At 39.1% G+C, this 14,097-nt stretch overlaps 1 protein-coding gene across 2 annotated transcripts in view; it reads right to left on the reverse strand.

Annotated features, from left to right (window-relative positions):
* ANKFY1 (ankyrin repeat and FYVE domain containing 1) overlaps window positions 1-14,097 on the reverse strand; it is a 58,478-nt gene that overhangs the window by 41,998 nt on the left and 2,383 nt on the right. The window contains exons 1-3 of one of the 2 annotated variants that reach the window (XM_050929531.1): window positions 13,576-13,749; window positions 5,595-5,787; window positions 3,117-3,235 (exon numbers count right to left, since the gene is read on the reverse strand). In XM_050929531.1, the coding sequence (XP_050785488.1) occupies window positions 3,117-3,235; window positions 5,595-5,758 (283 nt within the window). In that variant the 5' untranslated portion in view covers window positions 5,759-5,787; window positions 13,576-13,749. Of the gene's footprint in view, window positions 1-3,116; window positions 3,236-5,594; window positions 5,788-13,575; window positions 13,750-14,097 lie in introns of those variants that run through there. The other variant, XM_050929530.1, reaches the window with a different exon arrangement.

A 14,097-nucleotide genomic window follows, 5' to 3' on the forward strand; every position in this document is an offset into this window, starting at 1 on the left:
GCACACAAGAGTCAACATCTCTTGTCTAAAAGGGGATATTAGCCCTGATGTCCTAGTCAAATTCCAACATGGATAATTACTTTATGCCAACTTAAGCCTCCCGCTCATCCGCTAGCTGTTTTCACTTGTATAAGTTACTCTTCCTGCCCTATACTGTGCTATATAGTGTTGCTGCATGCTATTAATAGTTGCTTTTTACCACCCAGAGGTGGCTCCAGCTGTTCTTCTATCTAGTTTGCAATGCTGTTGGGGATCTGTCCCTAGGAAAGGTGATAAAGAAAGGCAAGTTATTTTAAGTTAACTTCAAATGGTTAGATTAGCAGAAAACTCTTGATTTCTTAACTCTGCAGAATTTTTACAGTTTATACTTCAGTATATGAAACCCATTGCCACAAGAGAACAGAGGTATCAGTTCTTGAAACTCTGCAAATCACTAGCAATTCTGAAGAGTTTAATATGGAGCTGTCTAAACTAGGTTTAAACTTGCTCCTGATAACAAGATGTTTACACAGGAGTTTGATGAATAGTAACATGCATACCCTCACAACTGGAGCAATAAAGATACCAGTAGCAATATTCTATCAACTGAGTGGCTTTTTTTTAAAAAATTAAAAAAGAGACTTAGACAAGACACTTAAGAGTGCTTCTGTGTTGAAATAAGCAAATATTTTAAAATCAGGTTTGGACATAAGCAGGGGAATCCCAGATCCTTAGCTTCCATTCACTGTTAGGATGTTTTAAATAGATGTATCCTGTAGACCCAAGTACTATTTACAGGCCATGCATTAAACTATTCTTCCAGACACCACCTGGTACAGGATTCTCTAAGCAACAGCACCCTGTGCCAGCACAGTAAGGTAAACATCTCAAGCAGAACAGGTCAAGCTACTTTAAAGTAGCTGAAGACACAAGGTGAATGAGGTAATAGCTTTTCATGGACTAGCTTCTGTTGATGAGGTGAGAAGCTTCAGAGCATACACAGAGCTCTGTGTATGCTCTAAAGCTTCTCACCTCATCAACAGAAGCTAGTCCATGAAAAGATTTTACTTCACCTACCTTGTATCTAACATCCTGGGACCAACACAGCTATAATGTTGCAAGCAGCTAGAGAGTAAGTTTTATACAGCTCTTCAGTTTGGACAGTCATTTCACGTCTCCTATTCCAAAAGGAGGGAAACCTAAACAATATTTACAAATATTTACCATATGGACTATTGAACTGTACTATTTGGTCAAGTACATGAGGCTTTTATGAAATTGAGCCAATAGGCTCAAATGTGATGTGCACGTGAAACTAGTCTCAAATCTAATAGTTGGGTGCAGTCTGTCTGTCTGTCTCACTCTCAAAGACTAACAGATACAGTAGCTGATCCAGCTTCCGGTGAAATGGTCATGATGCTTATTAGGACTATGTACAATTGACACAGAACAGTTTTAAGAAAGATTACTCTGTCTAGAGGGAAATGCTTCTTTTTACTACACAGTCCCAACTTGAGTGTTAAAGATAACTGGATATTCAGTATTTGTATGGTACAAGTCTTGAAATGAGGATATAAAACTGCTATTCCTTAGTCTGACTAAATTCAGGATTTCCCAATAAAAGTGTTAATGCAAGTTATCCTAACACTTGGTATCAGGAGCGTTGTAATGCTAGCACTAAAGGTTATCACAACCAGAGGTACAGTAACTGGCATGGAGAGCAGTTTAGGTAATATATCTAACCTATTTCTTGGGCTGTTTGGATGGCAGGAAGGTGTGGGAACTTCTCTGAAGCGAAGCTTCTGCAAAGATGATGATTTGCTATGGCTTGCTTCTTCCCAAAGTGTAGCTTGTGTCTAGGATGCATGATTAATCAAAGGCTTTCATAGCAGTGCTGGAAGTTTAGTCTCGCAGGCTGACAGGCCATATTTTAAAAATTTTCCATCCCTCTCCATCTGCAAGTTGCTCCTCCTCAAAGCATAAAAATTATCGTTTCCTCCATTAAATCAGGTTGAGGCCAAGTCACCCTGTTAAGAGGTGCACAAACTTTTCTAGCCAGCCAGCAGGGATCACCATGCCAACAGAACACAGGAACTATGTACAATCCCTGAACCAAGATACTAGCTTTACCAGATAAGACTAGTTCAATAGATGTGGTATCATTCTAGTCACATCAACTCATGCACTTTTTGAAATGGATACTGTCCAACCTTCCCTTAAGTTTCTGTCCTCTACAGAGTTTAATCAAAGTTTTCATCTAGCTAGTAAGCTAGAAGTTAAGAAACCTACTTACTCAGCCCAGCATTGAATATGGAGCACTTTTCATCATGAAAAAGCTACATTTAAGAAAGCCTGATTGTACTAGTGTTGCTGAGAAGTGGTTGCATGCAACACTGTCACTGAGCAGCACAAAGGCAGTCAAACAAGTTTCTAGTGTTATGATGAAACAACTAAAAAAACTTGATCAATATTAGCTCTTCAGATAGTAAAGCGAACAGAGGAGCAAGTTTTCAATGTCCACTTTCTCAGAGTGATTATCAATAGTACCCATCACTGTACGAGCACCTGAAATGAAAAGCCTGCTATATCCAGCATTAAACTCAGAAATGTTCTTGTGAATAGCAATTTGTGATTACTCCCTTTTGAACAGAACTAGAGAGAGTGCTTCTCGGAGAAAATTGACAAGCCATTCGGGTTCAACGGTAGGAGTTGGTTTTGCAGCCTGGGTAAGCTATTTGACCATAGGTCTCTAAAGATCATGTGCCAGGGCACATTTTCTCAAAGACATCAAGCAGGCTAGATTCATAGAACAAGACTTTAAGCAAAGGAGTTATCTGGCTCTTTCAGAAAGCTTCGTTTTTTACACCATGTTTAATTCCCTATTAAGGAACTGAGTGAACCACACCACATTTACCTTCAACATTATTAAAATGGAAAGGGTGGGTTACTGATTTAGCTAACATTAAATTTGCAAACCTGTTACTATGTTACAGAAACAGTCCAAGCTTCATAATTAATGGAAAAAAAACTCTGTAGTCCGTAGTACTCTGAATGATGAGATGTAACCTTTTCCCAAAGGGCCCTCTCATTAGTTGTTCCAAAGACATTCAAAGCATCACCGACAAGCAGCAACTAACCTGACAAATCCAGTTCCTCAGTTGACGCTAGGTTGGCTAGACTCCAAGTCTCACTGCGGGCTGCCAACACAAATTTGTGAGCTCTGATGTGCTTGTCCCCAACCTTTATCTTCAGATCACTGATAGAAGAAAAAGCACAGATATATAAACATCATCCCCTGTGCTTAGGCACTTATGGACTCTGCATATGTCACAAACATCTACAATGTAAAGACATTTAAGCACCTAAATTTAGGCTGATTTATTAGGTAGAAGCCTCTCACATTAACATATTAATGCAAAACGGTAGGTTCATTCTTTCAGCAACTTAAGTAAGGCATTTAAGAGTAACCCAACTGCTATTGCCACAAGGGAAATGCAAGCTAAGCCCTGTGATTAACATTCATTTAAAAAAATCCAGTAAGGAGTTCATACAGCACAGACCAAAATGAATAGTTGATGAGATGGGGAGTCTGGAGACCCAAGATTCAGGCCAGAGCATGTTGCTGTCAGCCAAACAGGGTTTCAGGGAAGATTACTGAAAGAACTATAAACAAAGCACATTTGAGAGAGCAGTCAAGCTGTATGAAAGCAAAAACTCAGAAATACCCTATTTCCAGTACAGTTGCTGTCAGGGAACACCGATCCCATATGGATCATTTTTAGTCAGATCATTCTTTTTATTCAGGAACAGTACACAGACTGATCATTTTCTCCATCTAACATTATACAGGTAAGGTGTTATGTTCTTGAACATGCTGGATTTTTCATCCATCTGTTCTTGCTAACAAAAGCAATATTTTAACCTTCACCATCACTACTCCCTACTCCACCCAAAACCTAATAAAGCCTTCCTTGGGAACTCAAATGCTTATTTCCTAAAGAAACCATTTCTTTTTGGGGTCTAACATTTGGATCACTACACTATTCCTAAAAAAAGAAGGCAGCTATGAAATCCTCAACACTCAAAGCAGAGCAGATCTAGGTTTCGATTCCTTTTTGTGTATCAATGCTTTCATACCAACTTTTAGTTATCACACTTGATTAAATTTATACAATACGCATGGCAAGACAGACGTTAAAAAAATTCTAACTCAAATTTGACAAGTAATATTTATTATACTAGTTCCCCAAACAGACTGATTTTTCCTGACCCTTGTGTGTGTTTTTCAGAGGTGGTAGTGTTTTGTGTTTTTGTTTTTAAGACAATCAACTGCTTACTTGATAAAGTCAAAATTACCTGGCTCAAAAGTTCAGTGCACAGTGTTAGACTATTAAGAGCTGTCCTTAACACATACACCATAATCCATTTTCCATACTGCACTTTACACTATATTTGCTAGTACAGATTTAATACAATCTTTTCTTAGAAGTGACACACACCACTGTCCTAGATTTTATTACCTGGATGGCCAGAACACAGCTTAGAATCAGATTTCCTGCACACTAGCAAAAGAGGAAATATAGAACCTATTCTGGTCCTATCCTTTTAAGAAGCAATAGACTTCCACTCAGATTAATAGAAAATGATGATTTTTTTAAAAAGGTATTACCATATTTCACCCAAACCTAGGGTCTTCCACTTTAATACCTGGTTACTCCTACTCAGGACTTGAGCTTTTCCACATGTCCTTAAACTTTAAAATCTGTATAATCACTGCATTATCATAATGAAGTAGCAGCAAAACGTTGGCATTGCTTTGTTTTATCCAGGGAATAAACATTCCCTGGAAGTCAATTTCCACATCAACTATGACAAAAGCAAAAATGAGCAAGAGGAACCAGAAGAGGTGTTCCAAGAAAAAAGCCTGAAAGATTGAACAAGGCATAGATTTTATCCTCCAAGCTCTGTTTCAATTCCAATAACTTCAGAAATAGTACAAAAAAGTCTAGCTCTACAGTATGTTGCCATTACAAACTGTGAACAAGGAATGCTCTTTCAGGATCATCCATCTCTCAGATAGAGGACTGTCTACAAAGTGCCAGCAAAGCGCACTAGATTTGTAAAGCACTAATTGCCCCATGTAAATCCAGCTGGCCCCATCTAAAAAGGTTCACATTAACAGTAAGATTAGGTAACATTTAGAGAGGGCCAAAGGACACCAGCAGGGTGTGTGGGGCGAGTAGTTGGAGCGCACCACGTTAGGGCCCTTTACAAATCACACTCCTCTTGCATTGCTAAGCCATGTAGACAAGCCTAAAGAGATGGTTGGTTTTAAGAATAGTATTTTGTAAAAATAATCAGGTGTTATCTGAATAAAATAAGACACCAGCATCAGACTTCACACAGTAAGTTTCCTGTTAAGTTATACTTAAGCATACCATGTTTGAAGAGAACTGGTTCATTACATTTGACAGGCTGATACTGTACTTGATTTTAACCAGATACACAATGAAGGACAGTCCCTCCCCCTTAGAGCTCAGAATCTGAAATAGCTAGTGAGGAAGAGATTTATAGTTTCATCAATATTGTTTCTATTCCGAAGATGCATTTCTTACCTATACTGCTCCTGCTGATAAAGCTCAGCTACAATGGTGAGAAGTCGACTGATGAAAGAATCACTGGCATTCTCTTTGTTTGACTGGGCAGCCAACAGAGTACATCTCCTCTCTGTATCAGCTAGCTTCTTCTGCAGCTTTACGTACTCCTGGCGGAGAAGCATTAAATGCTTCTCCAACTTGGCCACCTCCTCTGCAAAACAGACAAATATGCAATTCAGTTGAAAGGCTGAACGAGCCTTGATACACTTCTTGGCAATTCTGTGGATCTCTCCTCCCCCAAATTTTACCATTTATATTTCAGCAAATCTGTTCCCCTTAATTTGGTCACTAGCATTATCTATTTGACGAGTCCCACCCTGTCCCTTAAACACCTAGAGTGTTATACCAGCTTAATGGGAACACTTTCCAAACTGATAGTTAAATAAATTTAAACACTAATTAGACAAATCCTCAGAGATCAACAAGCTTCAAAAAAAAAAAATCCACATCTTTTACAGACAAAGCAAAAGCAGATATTTGGAATTTCCAAAAATTCGATGCTTTGTGGAGCACTGGGATTAGTACAAACTCAGTTTGATCACTTCTCCCATACTGGGGATTGGTTGTTCAAACCTTCCCCTTGTCTCCCCTGCAAAAGCCAAAGATCTATATGTTTTACTGCAGTCACCAGGATATCAGACTAACAAAGGCTCAACAGTACCTCTCTTCAGGATCCCACATCAATCGTGTTCAGAGAGTATTGCACAAAAACATAAAAGTCACTAAAGGATGCATATATTTCACTCAAAAACTTCTCCAGTGTTACCATCACCTAATGGCCTAGAAACAGAGAGCCAAACTTTTGATCCATGCCTGGCAGCTATTATATTAACCTTAATAGAAGTCCCATCTCAGCCAGTGCAAAATATTGTTAGATTGTGAAAAAGCCTATAACCAGAAAGTTTCTAGCTAAAGCCATTTTTGTTTTAATGAGATTAAGACAGTGTATGTTGTTTCTGGAATTAAAGAAGACTACTATGCATCTTCCATATCTGGACAAAGCACTAGCAAAGACATCATATACCAAATATATAAAACAAATGACACAATCCATCCCATACTGGCAGGGGAAGATTAGATGACCCAGGTCTTCTCTAACTATAGTTTAAGAGGCTCCAAAAGCATTTCACTCAGTAGTTTGCATGGACAACTATGTAGATAAATATTAACACTTTGGTACAACTATTCTAAATAGCTTTTAACAAGAGTACCATGGCTTGAATGGTCCCCATGATGTTTGTGCTAAAGATAGCATTCCTTTTTATGTATGAAAGGACAGGACAGGTGGGTCACTTGTTCATGAACCTGGGCCAACTTTAGGAAGTTTCCTTCAAACACACTAGCTTATATCTTGGACGTGGTAAGGGAGGTGACCACTGAAATAACTTGAATATTCTGCTTTCCTGCTTTGTAGATGCTCTTATCTTTTCAACCTTACCTTCACCTTGTCAACCAAAGACTCAAACTTTCACATGGTAAGTGAGAGAAAGTAATCTAAAGGCAGACTTGAAAAAAAATGAAATCCAAAGAGCCCTACTGTGCGTTTCATAGAGACCATAGTGCAAGTTCCATGAAATATTCTCAAGTGACTTAAACCTAGAAGAGATGCAAGGCTTAACGGTTCTGGACAGTTGGGTAAATAGAGATGACAAGTGACTTGCCCAAAGTCACATGCAAGCATGAATTTGAGTTCTGTTTCCAGAGAGTTACCGTCTCCAATCACTAGACCAGGGGTTCTCAAACTGGGGGTTGGGACCCTTCAGGAGGTCATTACATGGGAGGTTGCAAGCTTTCAACTTCCACCCCAAACCCTGCTTCCCTCCAGCATTTATAATGGTGTTAAATTTATTTTAAAGAAAGTGTGTTTAATTTGTTTGGGAGGCGGGGGGGTCGCACTTAGGGACTTGTGATGCAAACGGGGTCACCAGTAAAAAGAAAAAAGTTTGAGACGCACTGCACTAGAAAAACTTTGTATCAGTATTCCTGGAGGAGTTTCCAAAATGCCTTTTTCTCTTCTAATATGCAGATCTCTTACATGGAAAGCAGCAGCCTCCTAATAGAAGGCATGGAAAGAACTCAAGAGCCACCCTGACACGATAAAGGACACTACAAGACGGTTTGCTCTACTTGGATTTGATTTTAACATGACGAGGTGAGGATGTTTACAGGGATGGCTTTGTTCTAGAAAGTACATCATGAGCTATTCCAAGAAAGCTTGTATTACCATTGCCCTGTCAGTCTGCAGTAAGACAGTGCCGATCAGTCATGTCCAAGAGCTTTACAGCTCTTATATTGGCCTTAGCAAGGATGTACGCTTAGTTTTGAAGGCTGATTTTGTGCAATGCCAATGCACAACTAAGCCATCACCCACAGAGAAATGCACAACATTCTTTTAAAGCATAAATATATAGAACCATCTAGCAGACCAGAGATTCCTACCAAACATACATCTGGTATTATTTTTGTTAAGGCACTTGGTGCTACAGTAATCATGGACCAGGAACCCACTGTGCTAGGGTATGCACACACAACACAAGAGGATACCTGGTATCAAGGCAGTCTTGTAAAGGTCAGCATCAGTCATAGCATCCTAGGCTAAACAAAGTTTTTGGTCACTCCACTGTATCTTATCTGGAGTCTCCATGCCATTGACCAGCTAAAGGCTATAACATCTGTACATTATGATATGAAATAGTTTTCAGGACCAGTTTGGGCCGCTCTCATTTTTGTTAATAATCTGTATGGACTTTTGAAGTCACGTAAGGATCAAGTATCTCGATCATTCTACTATAATCCAAACCAATAAGACAAGAACTTTCCAAATAAGGTACATGCATAACACTCCATCTTTTGAGGATACACAGTATATTTCCCATTGCATAAATGCCAAAGAAAGTGTTATAAATGGATTTAAGCAGTACTTCTACAAGCTTTAATATTCTTTAGAAAACGGGGAGTCACACCCAGAGGTGCCAAATGTTTTCAACCTAGAAGGAAACAGGAATTCACTTTTACTCTGTCCCTTACAACCAAGGGTCCCCTTGTACTGATAATGGACAATTAGCATCAAGAGGAAGTGAGTTTTGGAAATACTCTTTAATCAATGTTTGAGTTATCACTACAAGCAGTGATCAACAGAACTGAATTCTATTATGTAGTATTTATACCTGGACAGAAGGGAACTCAGCTGAGCACTTCAATCCTGCAAGACAAGGCCTTTCGGGCAAATCATCCCCCTATCTAGTTTGACTGCAGATAGAATGCATCATTTAGAGATCATGCCAACATTCAGCCTTTGCCCAGGGACTGTGACTAATGCTGCTTTAAGAGTTATTTGAACAGGACATAATCTTTCATTCAATAAGGCCATTGGTTATATCACTGCTTTGCCATGAAGAGTAACAAAACGTAAACTACAGCGCAGGCTCATTGCATAGCTAAACTTGGCAGTGCCCCCAATTATAACTAGGAAGAGCTGAGAAAGATTTGTAGCTGTAACTAAAAGCCTTATAGTGTTCACTATCACTGGTTTTACAAAGTACAGTACAAGTTTAAGTGTCTGCTACATAACAAGCAGTATCTTTCTTTGAAGAGGATCATAAATTGTTTTATTCTTTAACAAGGAAAGCCCATTTCAAAAAGCAGGCAGGAAGTTACTTATGTTGCTGTACTTAGATATGTTAGCTATTTTACTTCATTAGTTATCGTCAGTGGATCTTCCTTTGTTTGTTGAAGTAGATTGAACTGGAATGTATTAAGGTCTTTCAGAAGGCTGCAACCTAGACTTACATCCTCAAGGATGTATCATTAAGAACAAGCTTCCAGCCTTTTTTGGACCATCTCTGTACATAATTCATAAGCAAGCAATTTCTGTGTTACCAGAAACATGGATGTATTGTCTGTTACTAGATGAAAATGGTAGAATCATCAATAATTCACAGAAGGCAGCAGTGTTCAATAGTATTTCTCTGTCCTGTATTTTGGGGGGAGCGCATGGACAGTTAATGTTGATTTTCAGTAAGTCTTGGAACACTGGGGAAGTTCCAGAAGACTGGTATAAAGCTGATGTGACAAAATTTAAAAAGGGTAAAAAGGATTACTAACTTCATATTTTTTTGATATTAGACGTTTGGCTGATAAGGTAATAATGTTACGGTAATACAGACTCTATAAGGCATTTGACTTGGTACTCCATGATACTGGTTAAAAACCTAAAGATAAAAGTAACTTGGCACACATTACATAGATTAAAAGCTGGCTAATGGATAGATCTCAAAATATAATTGTAAATGGGGACTCAAACAGGTGTTTCTAGTAGGGTCCTGCAATCATCAGTTCTTGCCCTACACTATTTAAAGATTTTATTAATGATCTTGAGAAAAAGAATCATTGATAAAATTAGTAAATAACAAAATGAGAGAAGTAGTAAATAGCAAAGATGACAGATCTCTTATCCAGACCAATCTGAATCCCTTGGTAATCTGGGCACAAGCCAACAATATGCATTTTAAATACGGCTAAACATAAAGTGTATACATCTAGGGATAAAGAACGTAGGCCATACTTATGGGATACGTGACTTTAATCCTGGAAAGCAGCGACTCTGAAAAAGATCTTGGGGGCAAGGCGGATAGTCAGATGAACATGAACTGCTGGTGTCACACTGCAGCCAAAAGGGCTAATGGAATCCTTGGATGGATAAACAAGGGAATCTCAAGCAGAAGTAGAGGTTACTTTCCCTCTGGATTTGGCCTGGCAACCGCTGCTCGAATACAGTGTCCACACTCAAGAAGGAGGTTGATAAGAGATAAAGACTTCGGTTTACAGGCGAGCCATGAGAATGGTTCAAGGATTAGAAAATGCGCCCTACAGTGATAAACTAAACGGACTGGGCTCCTGGAGCCTAATAAAGAGAAGGTTAAGTAGCTACACTACTCTCTTCAGTCTAGCAGAGAAAGATAACATGATCCAATGGCTGGAAGTTGAAGGTTCACAAATTCAGACTGGAAAATAAACCCATAAATTTTGTACAGTGTAATAGCCATTGAAACAACATACTGAACTAATGGTCATGGAGGAGTCCCCATCACTGACCATTTTAAAAACAAGATTGAAAGCTTTTCTAAAAGATCTGCAGTAGGAATTCTTTTGGGTAATTTCTATGGCCTATGTTATATAGGAGATCAGACCAGATGATCACAAGGGTCCCTTCCAGCTTTGGAATCTACTGACACTGACACATCCACAGGCAACAAGAGACCTATTAATTACCTAAAGTACAAGACAGCAGAATTCAGAATTAGGTAGGAAGCAATGTATGTCAGTCATTTTAGGTCAGTGAAAAAAAAGTCATTGACATTAGTTTCTACAGTAGTCACATTAGGAGCAAGAAAACATTAAACCTGAAGTATTAAAAGGCAAGAGTACAAACAAGAGTTTTCCAACTATTTGACCCCTCACAGCACATACTCTATTTATAACCCCTCACACCATGAGGTAAGTTTCAAAAACAGTACACAGAGTTAACAGCCCTTTTATTTTTCAAGCATGGCCCAAACTTTTATAAAGGGAAAGACGGACACAGAAGCCAGGAACCTTTTTACATCCTGTTTGACAGATTTCTCTGGCCTTGGGAAAGTCATTTATTCTATCTATCTTAACTTCATCACCTGTAAATTGAAACACTTATTGACAAACATGTCTCTGACCAATAGATGTTTGCAGAACAATTTTGAGGAGGAGTGCTTAAGCATTAAGTTGCTACTATTACCCAAAAACACAGCCTCATGTTAAAACCAAACCACCTCCAACTAGTGTGGTATGTTTACAACGGGTGAGGACTTCTAGATACAATAATCAAAATTTCATCCTTATTCTCTCCTACCTGAATCTCTTAAAAATCAACCTCAAAGACAGATTGAGCTTGGATACGTATCCAATACAAGAAGAAGAGACTGTCATCACAAAAACAGTTATAACTGGCAGCTTTTGAAAGAAGTCTATCAGACTACTACCCCAAGTTAAAGACTTAAGGATGGAGATTGCCCTTTACTAGAGTCAAAGGCAACATGTTAGTACCTTGCCAAGAAAGGTACTATTTAGTACAGTGTTGTCCCTGAACTATACAGGAGGGCATTCATCTTTCATATTGACATCTGGTTGGTGCTCACCAGTGTCAATGCACTCCACCTCCCAATATCTTTTTGTATCTCTCACACACACACACACAGTCAGAAGAGTAGGAGGGATGGGCGAGAGAAATCCCAAGATTTCCCTGACCATCACCAGGAGAGGGGAAAAACTCAACATTTGCTACTTTCTCTACACCCCCTTCCCCCTGCTGAATAATTTAACTAGTATTTTCATGCAGGTCAGGGCATTCCCCAATCTGTAGCAGCATGAAATTAGTAGGCTTGATACTGTCCACAAGATTCTGAATAAAACCTGAAACTGACCAGAGTCTTCCTAGTCTCCCTGTTTGGCACATCAGACTTGGAGAAGTCTGAGAATCATAGTAACCTTGGTTTAGTTAGTTATTTTCACACCCTAAAAGAGGGTTTGTTTGAAAACTCAACCTTAAATTCTCATAAAACAGTTTATATTTCCTCACTCACCAGGGACAAGAGAATTAGTCAAGCCTTGAAAGGCCACTATTTCCCATTCTTTGCTACAAATTCAGCAGAAGATCTGCACAGCAAAAGCTGGGCATTCACGTCTTATCTGGCATGCACGGATGTGTGCACCCTGTACGTTAGTAAATGTCAGCTACTGCACATTCGCAGGCATACAGTATAACCTTGAGTTGTACACAGCTGCTTTTAATATGAACACGAAGCCCTGAATATCCAGCCACTAGTAATAATGGCAGTCTAGAAAAAAATATAAATCTCACAAAAGTTTGTAACAAAAATGCTACTTTGGTCCATGGTGAGACTGCCAATTTTCAGCACATAGTTATCTCACTAGTAATTTATCAGAAAGCACATAGTAGCATTCAAAGGTGTACAGTGTCAACACTGTACATTAATTTCATTACAGCTAAACATTAGTACAAAGATTCTCCTTCATCTGATTTCCAGGATAACTGTGGAACACACTTGTAGACAATTTATGGTTCATCCCATTTTGCAGAAGCAGGACAGTCAAAGTCACAATAAGAAAGCAAGAAGAGTACCATTGAGTTCCTACAGAAAAACATTAACGAGGGTTATATGAACATTTTAATACTAATGTTGATACTGTGTGTATTTCTGGCCCTTTCGTTGAGACGTAACAAAGGTTACTATGATTCTCAGACTACTCCGAGTCTGGTGTTTGAAAAATGAAGATTTAAGCAAGCTTAACTTTCAAATTCTGAAAGGTTCAATGTTCAAGTTGTAGACATGGCAGGGAAAACTTGTTAGAAAGTTTCCACCTGGAATGTGTGAAGTCAGGAAAATTTCTATTACTCTTTGGTTTTGAAAAAAAACCAAATGGTGTAAAAAACTTGGTCAACTCAGGACTGGCTGACACATCATGTCCTTTTAAGTATGCCAGATACACAGCATGAAGCCAGAAATTAAAGGAAAATTTCCAGTACAAGAATTTCAAATTACACTGTCATTCATCTGACAAAGCAGGTATTCACTCATGAAAGCTTATGCTCCAATACATCTGTTAGTATATAAGGTGCCACAAGACTTAGTTGCTTTTTGCAGATCCAGACTAAGATAGCAACCCCTCTGATACTGTCAAAATTGAAGTTTAAGGAATGATTAGCTGTTACCACTACAGTAAGAACAGCTTAGAGCAACAGAGCTGAACTGCGGTTCAGACAGAGAGGGGAGAGGACCTAGTTGCTATCAGCCATACCAGTAATTTCTTGCAAGAAGCAAGTAGGACCAAGAAATTGACTCCTGAGCATGGCTGAGTATTTTCTGCACCATGGCCCTTGCTTTACCTTATTATAAACTGACTGCAATCTAGTTGCCAATCACTGGCTTTGGGCTCAAAGCTAAAGAGAATTCATTCATTCATTCAGGGGGATTCTTTGAGGAGCATGGCTCTCTTACTAGCGGATGCTAGTGAGTGCAGTCTCAGCCAACACCACACAGCTGACTCACTGGTCCAAAACCTCGAAGAACAGAAGGGGCATTTCAGAGCCTAATGGGAACATGGTATCATAGCAGCATTCAGCTGGCAAACTAAGGAACTGCATCTTTGACAACCCCTTCACCTGACTCCATGAAAGGCAGTCCTCCTGGTGATACTGGGGCAAGCCTAAGACTGAGGGTTGGTAGGCTGGACACACTCAAATCAATTAAGCTGAGTTGGTGTAATAACAATTGCTTCAAAAAAAAAAAAAAACCACACACAAAAACCACACACTTGCCTACCACTTAATTTAAACACTAAATGGGAAGTCTTAGCTGCTCAGAGACATTCCCCAGGACTAACTGAAACACAGACACAATTTTAGAAC

The sequence above is a fragment of the Gopherus flavomarginatus genome, chromosome 19 (assembly GCF_025201925.1).
Source record: "Gopherus flavomarginatus isolate rGopFla2 chromosome 19, rGopFla2.mat.asm, whole genome shotgun sequence".
Lineage (NCBI taxonomy): Eukaryota > Metazoa > Chordata > Testudines > Testudinidae > Gopherus > Gopherus flavomarginatus.